The 13,005-nt window shown below is 33.3% G+C and overlaps 1 protein-coding gene across 3 annotated transcripts in view; it reads left to right on the top strand.

Moving 5' to 3' along the window:
* Nucleotides 1–13,005, top strand: part of LOC111043276 — a 182,170-nt gene that overhangs the window by 126,461 nt on the left and 42,704 nt on the right. Inside the window, exons 1-2 of one of the 3 annotated variants that reach the window (XM_039433177.1) lie at nt 2,233–2,414; nt 3,305–3,999. In XM_039433177.1, the coding sequence (XP_039289111.1) occupies nt 3,474–3,999 (526 nt within the window). In that variant the 5' untranslated portion in view covers nt 2,233–2,414; nt 3,305–3,473. Of the gene's footprint in view, nt 1–2,232; nt 2,415–3,304; nt 4,000–13,005 lie in introns of those variants that run through there. The other 2 variants (XM_039433175.1, XM_039433176.1) reach the window with 2 other exon arrangements.

The raw sequence follows: 13,005 nt of genomic DNA, 5'->3' as shown, positions 1-13,005 counted from the left end.
ATGAATTTCACTATAAATTATAGATCTAGTCATACTAGTTTTAAGGCCTGGGCAATCAGATTTTATAACCACCTACCATTAGATATAAGAGAACTACCAGAGAAGAAATACAAACAAAAAATTAAAAAGTTCCTATTGAAGAAATGTTTTTATAGTTTAGAACAATATTTTAGCATTAGGTTGGACAGCATAGAATGATGTGATACATTTCTATGTTTAGTGTTAACTTGTATGATTTTTATGTATATTGACAGTGCCTGTACAATATTCTATATAATGTTTCTTGGGCAATAAATGAAATTTGAAATTTGAATTTGGATTGACCTTCTAATAATCTAATTTCAAAATATTTGTGTGACTCAATTGTATATGACATTTTATGAAGTATTTAAATCACGGTATTTTTATGCTTTTTTTTCCCGCCGCCACCATGAGATTCCAAAAATATTTGTATTTTATAAGGTGCGTAAAGATTTACGCGCCGCGAGCAATTCACTTTTAATCAGCTGATGCCAAGCGTTTTATATCCTGTATCTTACCGTTTCTGTAAAAATACAGATATAATCAGCTGATTAAAAGTGAATCGCTCATGTTCGCGGCGCTTATATCTATACGCACCTATAATGCAGCTTATAGAGGAAAAAAATGTTCCAAATAAATGGAACAATTGTTGTTCCGAATACTGTGAACAATTATGTACATGCAGCTATTTTAGCATTTCGAGAGGTTTCGCATACTGTATTTATAATGAATGATACTCAATTTGGCTTTAGGTCTATTTTACTGTGGATGCTTTAGGAACAGTCGAAGGAAAGTCATTATTTGATCATGGAAGCTTCACTCAAGCAACCTTCTGTGAGATTTAGTGTGTAGATTTTGAGATTCTGCTAGAAAAGGAGAAATATTTATGGAACTAGTCATCACACTGCCCTAAAGCAGTGTTTGTTCAGACAAAGCTAAAAATAGCAATAGCATAACCTACGATAAGCATTTATTTTTAAAATGCATTGTAGCAACAATAAGCCCTGAAAGAGCAAAAAATTGGATTAAAACGTTTTTCGAACAACTTCACACCTTCAAGAGCGAATATCTCGAAAACTGTTGGAAATACCACAAAACTCCACTGAACAAAAATTGTAGAGAAATTATTGTCAAGCTTTATTTGTGAATGGTTAGTCATGTTGGTTGAAAGAATTGTTCGCAAGATGTAAGCGTGGAAGCAAAAAGATGAAAAATGCAACTTTTAAGCTGGGTTTACACGCTCAAGCCATCTGCGCAAACTGGCTTGCGCAAGCCAAATTTGTGCAAACGAGCGAAATAAAATTCTTCTGTTCACACGCTCAGTTCAGTTTGTGCAATTTGGCTTGTGAGTTTCAATTTTATTACTTCAATTTTGAGTTTCAATATTTTGACTGACTTTTTTTTAATGCGACACTTTACTGATAGATATTACTACCAATTGATTGAGAAGAATATGTTTCCGGAATAATAAATGCTATGCTCCGTATTGAGATGTAAATGAGAATATTGATTGTCAGATAAATTTCATGATTTACCAAATAAAGTCAAGTGTGACATGAGATACATTGACTTTTTGGCGGTACGAAGTTCGTCTGGTAAGCTAGTTTGGAATAAATATGAGTCTAGACTCTAGCTATGGTTATGTTCCAAATCGCAGATGATTGAAAAACTGAAATTCATTCAAAATGATTAAATTTTTCAGTTTAGCTTACTTAGATACACATTATTTTCCAATGATATCCAGCTCAGTCCAGTCAAAGTTGCTGTAATTTGACAGCTATGTTGTATGTACTAAATCTGGTACAAACTACATGCACAGATTGGTGTGGACGCAAAGTGTGTAGTGAAAATATAGATAAAAATTTACTTTCAACTTTGTCAGGGTGACCTGATTCATTTATATATTATAGAAGGTAGCTGCTGGTTTCATTTATATATTTTGATTTTCCACAGACGCGCTCGCTCACTCACTTTTTTATTATCCACAGACGACGAAAGTCTCAGCTCTGTTTTTCCAAGGATGAATTATCCTTTTAATGTCGTTCAGCGAGTTTTCCTAGGGATGAAACCTAGTGCAATCGAATTTTTATATACCGGTATCATAAATCTACTATGTTCCAAATTTTGTGAGAATCGTTAGAGCCGTTTTCGAGATCCGGTGAAATACAAACATATAAGCATCTGAACATCTAAGCATATAAACAGAAATTGCTGGATTAATAGTATTAGGAATAGTATAGGAATAGGATATCTTTTTAATATAGGAAAGGAGCTTCCTATCCAGATGAGCAGCCCAAAAACCATTTGACAGGAGCTTCCTTTCAATAGTTGATACAGTCCAATCCAGCAGCTCGGTACTCTTTCTCTTCCAGTCCTGCGTTAACTCTCTTCAGGTTAGTGTCGTGCGATTTTTATCAATCTCTTTGGAAAACCACGTGACTTGTTATCAAATTTGTATCACTTTTCCGAGAGATTTAATCACGTAAAATAATTTTATCCAATCTCATTATCTGTGACTGTAATGCACTATTTCCAAAAAAAGGAGAATTCCTTTTTTATAGTTTATACTAGTGAAAAGTTTATAAGCTAATCATGACTGGATTTGGTGTTAGGATATGATATCATTTTAGTTGAAACAAATGAAAAGGGATCGAAATGAAATGGGCTTCCACTTAGATGGACCACTGTGCATAAATTAATTATCTAAAATTTTCTTTATAGGATATCTCATGTAACCAAATTTTCAAGTTATATTATTGGATATGATGAAGAATTCAGTGGAATAACAATAATATTGATAAGAAGCTTAATAATAATAATTATGGTTGATATTAGGCTAGGATACCAGTAGTATCCGTATTCATACCTCAGTTTCGTTTGTGAAAAATATACTAATGTTGATAGAACATTATTCTATTTATTCAAACATAATTCTATCATGTTTGTTGAAGAATAGATGAGTATACTGTACACTTCTTTAATAATTAATTATCTTTTCTCATATATATAAATTGTTTTTCCAATGTTGTTGAGAGAGTAATAATAATTTCTATTTAAGGTATTGAAAGTACAATAAATTTATATACACAATTGAGAAATATTCTGGAAATGTAGAGTATATTTTTCACATACAAATGAAAAGAAAGTTGGATTTTTCACACCTACTTGTAGTGTAATTTTATAGATGAATCAAATGAATTAAAATTCAAGTAGAAAGAAAAAATGATGCTCTATTCAAATATATTATATTACACTGAAGTTGTATTGCTTTTTCATTTTTCAGATTGTCAAAGAATCTTCATACAATTTTTGACATTATACAAGAGTAGTCAGTCACCTACAGAACTTCACTGTGCTGTTGCAATCAGTATGCAACCAATTTCATTCAGATTGATAAATTGAATGATAAATTTTAATTTCAATCAATGGAGTGACAAAATCTCACTGAAACAATGCCACCTGTATCTCGACTGTATTCTACGACATCGACCTCTTCGCCCGTTTCATATTCAGATGGCAGTGGTGTGTTTGGGGCGGACAGAAGCTACCTGGACCCTTGGGATCTGGAAAACTACGCCTATCTGCGCAGACGCTACAGCGAAATAGAGGAGCCCATTGTTTCTCTGTCGGCCAAATCCGACTTCTACTACGTTAGTCCGGACGCCTACTTCCATGCCGACAATCCGGGGAGTCGGATGAACCGACGGCAAAGTGTGATGGTGCCCGAACAAAATCACGGCTACGAGTTGGCGGGAATCGAGGAAGAGCATTTCTCCAATCAGTGTCTCGTCGATTATGAGCGGGTTCCGGGAAATTCCGTCAGGGCGCCACAACCGCCCAAAACCAAAAAGTGTTCACGTCAGCATAATTTGCACAACCATCAGCCGGTTGCCAAATTGCCGAAGCAGCAGATTCCCCCCCGCAGACATTCATCCATCACCTTCGACCAATACCAGCAGAAGATCTACTATCCAACAGGTCAGTTTCTAGTTTCATCTCATTGATTTATTCCACTGACCAATTTATTTATTTATTCATACACAGAACAAAATTCATTAAAATAATTGGGAAAGAACCAACAGGCACAGCCCAAAACTGTTTCTCCCCCGAATTTTGATTTAAACACTAGAAATAGTCCAAAATGTAGGTTATATTCCATACACTTGAATTCAGGTCCAATTTTCAGTCAAAACATTTGAATTTCATAGTGAAAAAATAGAGTTTATCATGCATTATTCGTCTCTGCTAACATTCCGAAAAATCTGGATCTTTATATCACTTTTGAAAAGCATGTTCAGTTCACTTCGTAACGAATTCAGATTTTATGTTTCTTTTAAATCTTAAGACTTGATCGTGGTTACCGTGGTGAGGTACGTTATGTCAGACGAAAAAGGATTCAAACTTCTTTTAAATCTTAAGACTTGATCGTGGTTACCGTGGTGAGGTACGTTATGTCAGACGAAAAAGGATTCAAACCTATGACTGTGGAACTATACCAGACTGAGCTTTGAAATTTTATAAAGTGGAAGGAACAACCTATTTTCTGGACTATTTTAATGAACAAAATTTCGGAGGAGGAACAGTTTTGGTCTGTGCCTGTTGATCCTCCACCAAATTATTTTTAAAAATAGTTGTGTATCATTGAATCGATGAAAGAATAAGAACTTATGGTGCTCCAGACCACTGAGCCTCGCCAGCTCACCAGAATTCAATTTCCACTAAAATATCAAACTGTAGGACAGTCTGTAGGTGTGTAATATAAAATTTATTTACTGTCACTGTACTATAATTCAAAATCTTTGATGATATCGATAGATAATTCATTAACAAGATTATTAAGCTTCATGAAACTTTTCTCCATGATTCGCTCCTGCTAGATTTCAATTCACACAGTTGGCGGTGCCAACATTATTATATGGAGCAGAAACTTGGGTGAGCAAAAAAATACGTACATTAAGCAGAGCTCAAGCAGCAGAGATCCTTTGAAGTGTTGAATATTGCACTAAGTTAGACAGATTCCGCAATGATGATGTTAAGGTGCGTACAGATATACGCGCCTCCAACACGCTCCGCAATTTCTCCGCCCTTGCTTCGCACTCGCTCCGATCATGAACGTGCTACGGGAGATGTTAGCTCTTCTCGCGTTCCACTCTTGCTCCCCGGTCGATCATCAATCGCTCTGCTCGAGTGACGTTCGATTGCGGAGCAGAGCGATAGTCTGTACGCACCTTTAGAAATGAGTTGGAAATATCATCATAAGCTGCACATATTGAAATAAACTGATTGAACTGGAAAAAACATTTTGAACGAATGCCAGATACTAGAATTCCAAAATCTGTCATGAAATATAGACCTTATGGTAGAAGGGATGGGATATTGGCAGACCTCTAAAAAGATGATAACTTAAGTAGTATATCCTTTGAAACTGGAACAGGTGTTTCAGTTTAGCCTTATCTGGAAAGAAGAACAAGAAGTTGACGACCCTTTATTCTTTGTAATTTTCGTTGTTGATATATTTTTAAGCTATAAAAGAAACCAAAAATATTAGATGATCAAAAATGAAATTCTGAACAACTCAATAATGATTTTCACGAAAAGGACAACTTTGTTTTGTATTCTCCAAAAATATGTAACTATGACTAACAAAATAAATGCGATATTTCTGAACTACATTTTACCCAATAATGATTTTCCACGAAAAGGACAAGTTTGTTTTGTATTCTCATCAGTGGCGAATGTAACTTGACTTCAATTACGAAACGTCCAAACCAATTCAAGTTTTTTTGAACTGCAATTACTTCTTACCATTTATTTTTCAAGGTGTTATGTAGGCCTACGTTCACTAGCAAAACAGTTTTTGGAATGTATACTACATTTAGACGCCAATTTACTATCCTCTGCCAAACATGATCTCTTCTGGCATGACGAAAAAAGGACAGTAACCTTGACCGAAAAGGAGAAAGGTATATTACGGTATCGTAGATAATATTATCGTATATTATCGTTCTTTCATGTCATTCTAAGTACAAAATAATGCAAGTAGCAGCCTACAAATAACCACTAGTATTACATCAATAATTCAACTAAGAGTGTGATGTGATTGAATTTTTGGATGCGAATCAAATTGTATTGGTGTGGTTGGGAATTTTAAAGACATTTCACTGTTGAATGAAAAACTGAAGGTTCACTGATCATGTTGCAAGTTTGTGTTGCGTTCAAATCAATAAGCGCGAATTTCTCAATAGCATTATTTTGTTGTGCGTTCTCCAATAAGAAAGCATGTCCTTGTGCTGTTCGTTTGTAAAGGAAATGCGCTTGAATGGAAATTTCTTACTGTCCTTGAAGAAAAGTCTATGTTTGATGTGTATTGCATGTTTTTAAATTACTATATTATGTTGGGAAAATTTAGTTGAGAAAATTGTTGAGGGAAATACTCTTTCTATTCTAAAAGTATTTATTTTTGGATGCTGAAAGTTTTGAAATAAATAGGAATTTAGTTGAGGAGAATTTAGTTTGAGGAGGAGTTTAGTTTGGGAAAATTTAGTTGAGAAAATTGTTGAGGGAAATACTCTTTCTATTCTAAAAGTATTTATTTTTGGATGCTGAAAGTTTTGAAATAAATAGGAATTAGATGAAACTTCAAAGTTCAAAAAACTTCAAAAACTCCAAAAAGTCAAAGTTTGATGTGTATTGCCTGCTTTTAAACCTTTTTGTTATGTTGGGAAAATTTAGTTGAGAAAATTGTAGAGAGGGATTCTCTTTTCATTCTAAAATAATTTTTTGGATGCTAGAAGTTTTGAAGTTAATAGGAATTAAATGAAACTTTTCAATCCCATTGAAAGATAGTAAACGTTTGATTGCAGTAGATTTCACCCAAAAAATTAAGGTTTGAATAATTATATTGATAGACCGATGTGGTAAAACGCAAGTGCTGAGGACGATTAGGAGCTGAATTGAATGTAGAACCGCTATTGGATATTCTGTAGAAATATCGGGAAAATATTGGTCTTCTCATTTATTCAGAATACCATCCAATAGGCTCCCAATATTAGTATGGGAATTCAAACCCGAAGGAAAGCGAGGCATAGGAAGACCAAGAAAGGAATGGATGCCGGTACAGGCCAATAGAGCCTAATCCTTGTAAGAAGATGATGATGATGATGATGATTAGGAAAGTGGTTGAAGAGGAAGTAAAGGGATATGAAATGGGAATACGAAGAATAGTTTTTAAGGAGTTTCAATATTAGTTGCAGGAGAAGGAAAGTAAAAGGAATTTGGGGTTAAAATAAGGTTAGGATCAGTCGGATTAGGATTGAGGATGAGAAGGATAGATGAGGTTGAAGGATGATCGAGGATTGAGGGAAAAAGAGAGAACAAGTAGAAAGACAAGAAAAAAGAATAAATGTTGAAAAGTTGGCAAGGAAAAAGAAAGCAAATGAAACTGGAAAGTTAACGGAGGAGTGAAGAAGACGAAGAAGAAGAAGAAGAAGAAGAAGAAGGAGAAGGAGGAGAAGAAGGAGGAGGAGAAGAAGAAGAAGAAGAAGAAGAAGAAGAAGAAGAACGGAGGAGAAGAAGAAGAAGAAGAAGAAGAAGAAGAAGAAGAAGAAGAAGAGAAGAAGAAGAAGAACGGAGAAGAAGAAGAAGAAGAAGAAGAAGAACGGAGAAGAAGAAGAAGAAGAAGAATTATTGTCATTTCAAGAATTTGAACAAAATACTTCATCGAAAGTCGAAGCTTCTGAGGAGAGATTGAAAAGCCAATTAATTTGAATTAGACAAGAAAGTGAACAATATTAACAGTGAATTATTATTTTGAATGATAGAACACAGTGGCTGAAAAAGTTCTCTTTTATTGGCTTTACCAGTGCAATAATTTTTAATCCCATGTATTTTTAATATGATTGGATTTCATTATTTATAATACAGGCACATACCGAACACAAATCCAATTTGCCTACTACCATGTACTACTACTACTCAATAGCTAGTAGTTCTGTGAACAGTAGACCTCACGCAGTATTCTCATCCACAAAAGTACCAGATGTCAACTGTTTTAAATGTTAACAAACTCAGTTCACGTTTGAATTTGTATTCCATATGATATAATTCATCCAGTTCCGTGATGATCTTTCTATCTGATGAAAATTAATTTTTTAGAATCAAAAATATTATAATTTCTCCAGCATTAGTTAGTTCATTTGTTTATTTCTATTCACCTATTAAATTAGTTTTTTTCGAATGTGAGAATATTGATACTGATGGGCACGCATAATAATACCATGACTGCAAAACAAAATATTGAAACCAAAGACCTTAAAGCTGCGATTAGACCAAATTTATTCAAAAAATATTAATAACTCAATCCTTTTGGATTATATTAGATTGAACATAACTTATCGTACACATGATGAACATATGTGTTTGTCAACTTCCGTTCAATCTAATAGAATCTATAAAGATTAAGTTATAACCATTTTGTTAATAACTTTGGTATAAACCCAGCTTAAAGATGCATACCTCTTTAATATCTTTGATTGAAACTATAGACGTTATACAAATACAGTAGTAGACTGGCTTCTCCTCACATCTGTGTAATCACTTGTCAGCTGATTTATGATGAATAAATAATTCTATAGTCTGATTTTTACTCTAATATTAGCGTATGAAGGAGGCCCTTTTTCCTTTTATATTATCCTTGAAATGCAAAATTTCCAAAAACCTTGTATATACGTTGACGCGAAATTTAAAAAGGAACATACCTGTCAAATTTCATGAAAATCTATTACCGCGTTTCGCCGTAAATGCGCAACATATAAATATATAAACATTTAAACAAGAGAAATGCCAAACCATCGACTTGAATCTTAGACCTCACTTCGTTCGGTCAATTAGATCTCCTGAATGGACACCTTTCAAAATTTGCTTTCCACATGTATGGTATGTGCAGCAAACTGCACTTTTTCTAATGATTTGCTTCATGCGATATTGGTGAAGGGTGCGTACTTGGTATACACCAGTACCCGTTATCCTATCATTTTCTCAATTAGAGTGACCTCCATGCTCAACAATGGACGTTTCAGATTCACTTTCTGCTTGAGTGATTGTCAGAGTTCAGTTGCCTCCATTGTAAACTGTGCACATAGGCCTAATTAACTATTATCTACATTTCTATCATCAAACCCACGTTATTTGTATAATATTCATAATCAGACTTTCATAAAAGCCATCCAAAGGGTCTCCATGATTCAAATTATTATTTAATGTTGGGTCAAGGTCGTTAATATCCAGATTTTGTTGATGTTTATATGTTGAATATTAAAAATTCGACTGAGTCATTGTCAATATTGTAGAACCGTTCCATAATTGAATAAAAACACAGTGTAGAATTTGACAACATATTTGTGTTTTTATTCAATTGTTGAATATTAGTTGCTATAATGAGGTCCACGTTATAACGGCAGTACTTGATTAGCAATGGTATTGCTATCCTTGTCTATCATTCAACAAAGCGGATTGCGCTATCTCTTTCTCGCTCTGCTCTGTTGTCAGATCGTCTTTTAAAATGGAGAAATAATAATTAATTAACAAGGTATTTCATCTTAGTTATGAGAATCCATTATAAGATTTATAAGATTATTGAAAAATATAATTTCTTGCTTGATAAAATATAATTGAATATTTTAAACGAGAATGAACCGTTAATCAATAAACCTGTATCAGCTACCGTCTATATAGAAGGCATTGACAATACAGAGGGCAACGTTTTTCTCCTATCTTTCTCCACTGCCATTATAGCCTACGAGGAGTATGTTAAGGTGCGTACAGATATACGCGCCGCGAACATGAGCAATTCACTTTTAATCAGCTGATGCCAAGCTTTTTATATCTATATCTTATACCGTTTCTGTAAAAATACAGATATAGTCAGCTAATTAAAAGTGAATTGCTCATGTTCGCGGCGCGTATATCTGTACGCACCTTTACAGAATAACTTAGGTAGGCCTACTTGATTTCTCTTTATTACAATCTTACAATCATCATAAAAAGTGTATTGCAAAAACCATAACAACACTACAGAATTTCAAAAAGCAGATTAAAATTCAAAACATGTATGTATACTTTGATATACTATAGAAAGAATTAGATTTCCTTTTTTGTGTTTCCTTCTTAACAATAACCACAGATACCCATTTCATCGTACAATATTATTAGCATTTATTTTATCTAATTGAACATATTTTAAATGAGAATTTATTGAGCAGGTTTCAATGCAGGTTCAACGATCAAATGATCTTCTTGGATGAGTTTCATTAGATTATATTGATAGGCTCAAACGAATGATCAAATGAAATCCATTTCACGGCATCCATGAGTCCCATTCCAATATCGTGCAAATATACAGCAAACCAATCCGAATGCTACAGTAGATATATGTTAACAGATATTGAAAAATATTTTAATAGAAGGTAGAAAGATAGACTGCTTGTAGTAATGCGAGTTCTAGAAAGTAGAATATCAATTAGGCTTATTAAGTTATAGTGAGGTCCATGTTATAAAGGTAGTGAAGAAAGATAGGAGAACAACGTTGCCGATCCTCTGTCATGTCAATGCCTTTTATAGACGGTATCAGGTTTATTGATGTAATATTAAAACTGTTCATTCTCGTTTAAGGGGAGCCGGAAGAGCCTATACCACCAATGTTAAATTGGCCAACTTCAATGTACCTTTTTGAGATTTTCACTAGAGCAATGTGATTTCCACTTTAACAATGTAGAATTAGTAATTAATCAGCAAAATATTTAATCTTGATTATGAAAATTCATTATGAAATAATTGAAAAATATAATTTCTTGCTTAATAAAATATATTTGTTTATTTTAAGGGGAGTCGGAAGGGCCTATACCACCAATGTTAAATTGGCCAACTTCAATGTACCTTTTTGAGATTTTCACTGGAGATAGACTCACAATTTTTTTTTAAAATGAAAGAATGCATCTTTATCTTCAATCTGATGGAAGAAATTTACTCTAAAATCATTTTTTCTCTGAATAAATTTTTTTAGAAAAATTGCATGCGATTCCTGAAAAACTAAATTTTCCATATAAATGTTCCTTTTTTGAAACTTCTGTTAAAGATATAGCTTTGAAATTTTGCAGACATGTACAATAGGCATTATTCTAAAAAGTGATGGAGGCGATTTATCATATTTTCAATATTGATGATAAATACATTGAACCATTGGGAAAAATACATTTTTCTAAAAAAATGTATTTAGAGAAAAAATGATTTTAGAGTAAATTCCTTCCTTCAGATTAAAGATAATGATGCAATCTTTCATTAAAAAAATTGTCAGTCTATCTCCAGTGAAAATCTCAAAAAGGTACATTGAAGTTGGCCAATTTAACATTAGTGGTGGTATAATAAGCCCTTCGGGCTCGCCTTAAAATAATCAAATATATTTTATTAAGCAAGAAATTATATTTTTCAATAATTTCATAATGAATTAATCAAGATGAAATAATATTTTGCTAATTAATTACCAATTCTACATTGTTAAAAGACGATCTGGCAACAGAGCAAAGCGATAAAGAGATAGTGCTATCCGCTTTGTTGAATGGAAGAGGAGGATAGCAATACCATTGCTAAACAAACACTTCCATTATAACGTGGACCTCACTATAGAACCATGATGTATTTTATAGTCTCTTCTTATCATTTGTTGAAAATATAAAATGTTTTCAGGAGACTCTACCCCATGGAAGTATTATTTTGATTTGAATAAATAAATAAATAAATATAATTTTATTGCCGCTCAACATTACTATAGTTATGGATAACGTCAGAAATTATTGTTTAGCAAACATAGTCAACCTATATTATAACATTATATATAACATTTATTAAAACACCAGTCAAAATAACATACACGTAAAATATTACATAGAAGAAATAACATGAATACTAGAAATAATAGTATAAAATAGTTCATCTTAAATAATAATATAAAAAGGATTTTTAATTAACCAGCTATGTAGCCTATTTCTGAATAATTGAAATGGAGCTTCTATCCACTCATGTGGTAATTTATTAAACATTCTCATTCCAACAACTTCATAGCTATCCTGAGATTTAGTCAGCCTACAGAATATAGCAATATATTCTCTTATATTTTGTCAAATATAATAAGTTCCCTCCAATTCATACGCCTACATTACATTATTTATCTACCACAAAATTTGCTCGATTTCACACGAATTTCATTCCACTGAAAACAAATCCAGTAAACGGCCGTTTAGGAATTTAGCTTTGGTTATATCCTTGAAAAGCTCGTTTCCATATACTTTTCCAACCGTTTTATTTTTACTAGAGGTGTATGACCTTCTAATCTTCAGCTTACATAGCTACAAATATTTAAGCGTTTATTTCTGCTGAAAGTCAGGTTCATGAGGAATAGGACTTCCTTCAACTACACCCCTTTTCATCTTTGCGTAATAAAAACAATTCTAATCGAGTTGTGAAGATTTATGTTTCTTTCTTTACCTCCCTTCCATCCCACTTGTCTTATTTCCTCTGATCTCTCTCCTTTTGTACCTCTTTCACCACCTCTTCCTTCTCCTTCCCCTCTTATTCATTAATTATACTCCTCCTCTCTCTTCACCTCTTCATCCACTCTGCTTCCTCTTTGTTGTGAAGCTTGCGAAACTTTAATGTGCGTTGTTAATTTTTAATAACAACTGAAGAAGATAAATCCCTATTTATTGCAAAAGGAAATGTAGTGCACTTCACAAACAATAAAATCTTGATGAGTAGATTATACAGAGTACCTTAGAGATGTACACTAGTAGCCATTTCAAATGAGTCTTTTATCTGATGGGCGTCAAGATTTGCTAAGCACTTTACAAATATTCTTGTCAGTTTTTCTTCGTCTGAAAATCAACAGCTCATCAATGTTGATGACTTCATTATGAGTGAAGCAGTGCACTACTA

Source organism: Nilaparvata lugens, chromosome 7, assembly GCF_014356525.2.
Source record: "Nilaparvata lugens isolate BPH chromosome 7, ASM1435652v1, whole genome shotgun sequence".
In the NCBI taxonomy this organism is placed as follows: domain Eukaryota; kingdom Metazoa; phylum Arthropoda; class Insecta; order Hemiptera; family Delphacidae; genus Nilaparvata; species Nilaparvata lugens.
Note: the sequence above shows the minus strand (reverse complement) of the source record. Positions and strands in the feature narration are given on the sequence as shown.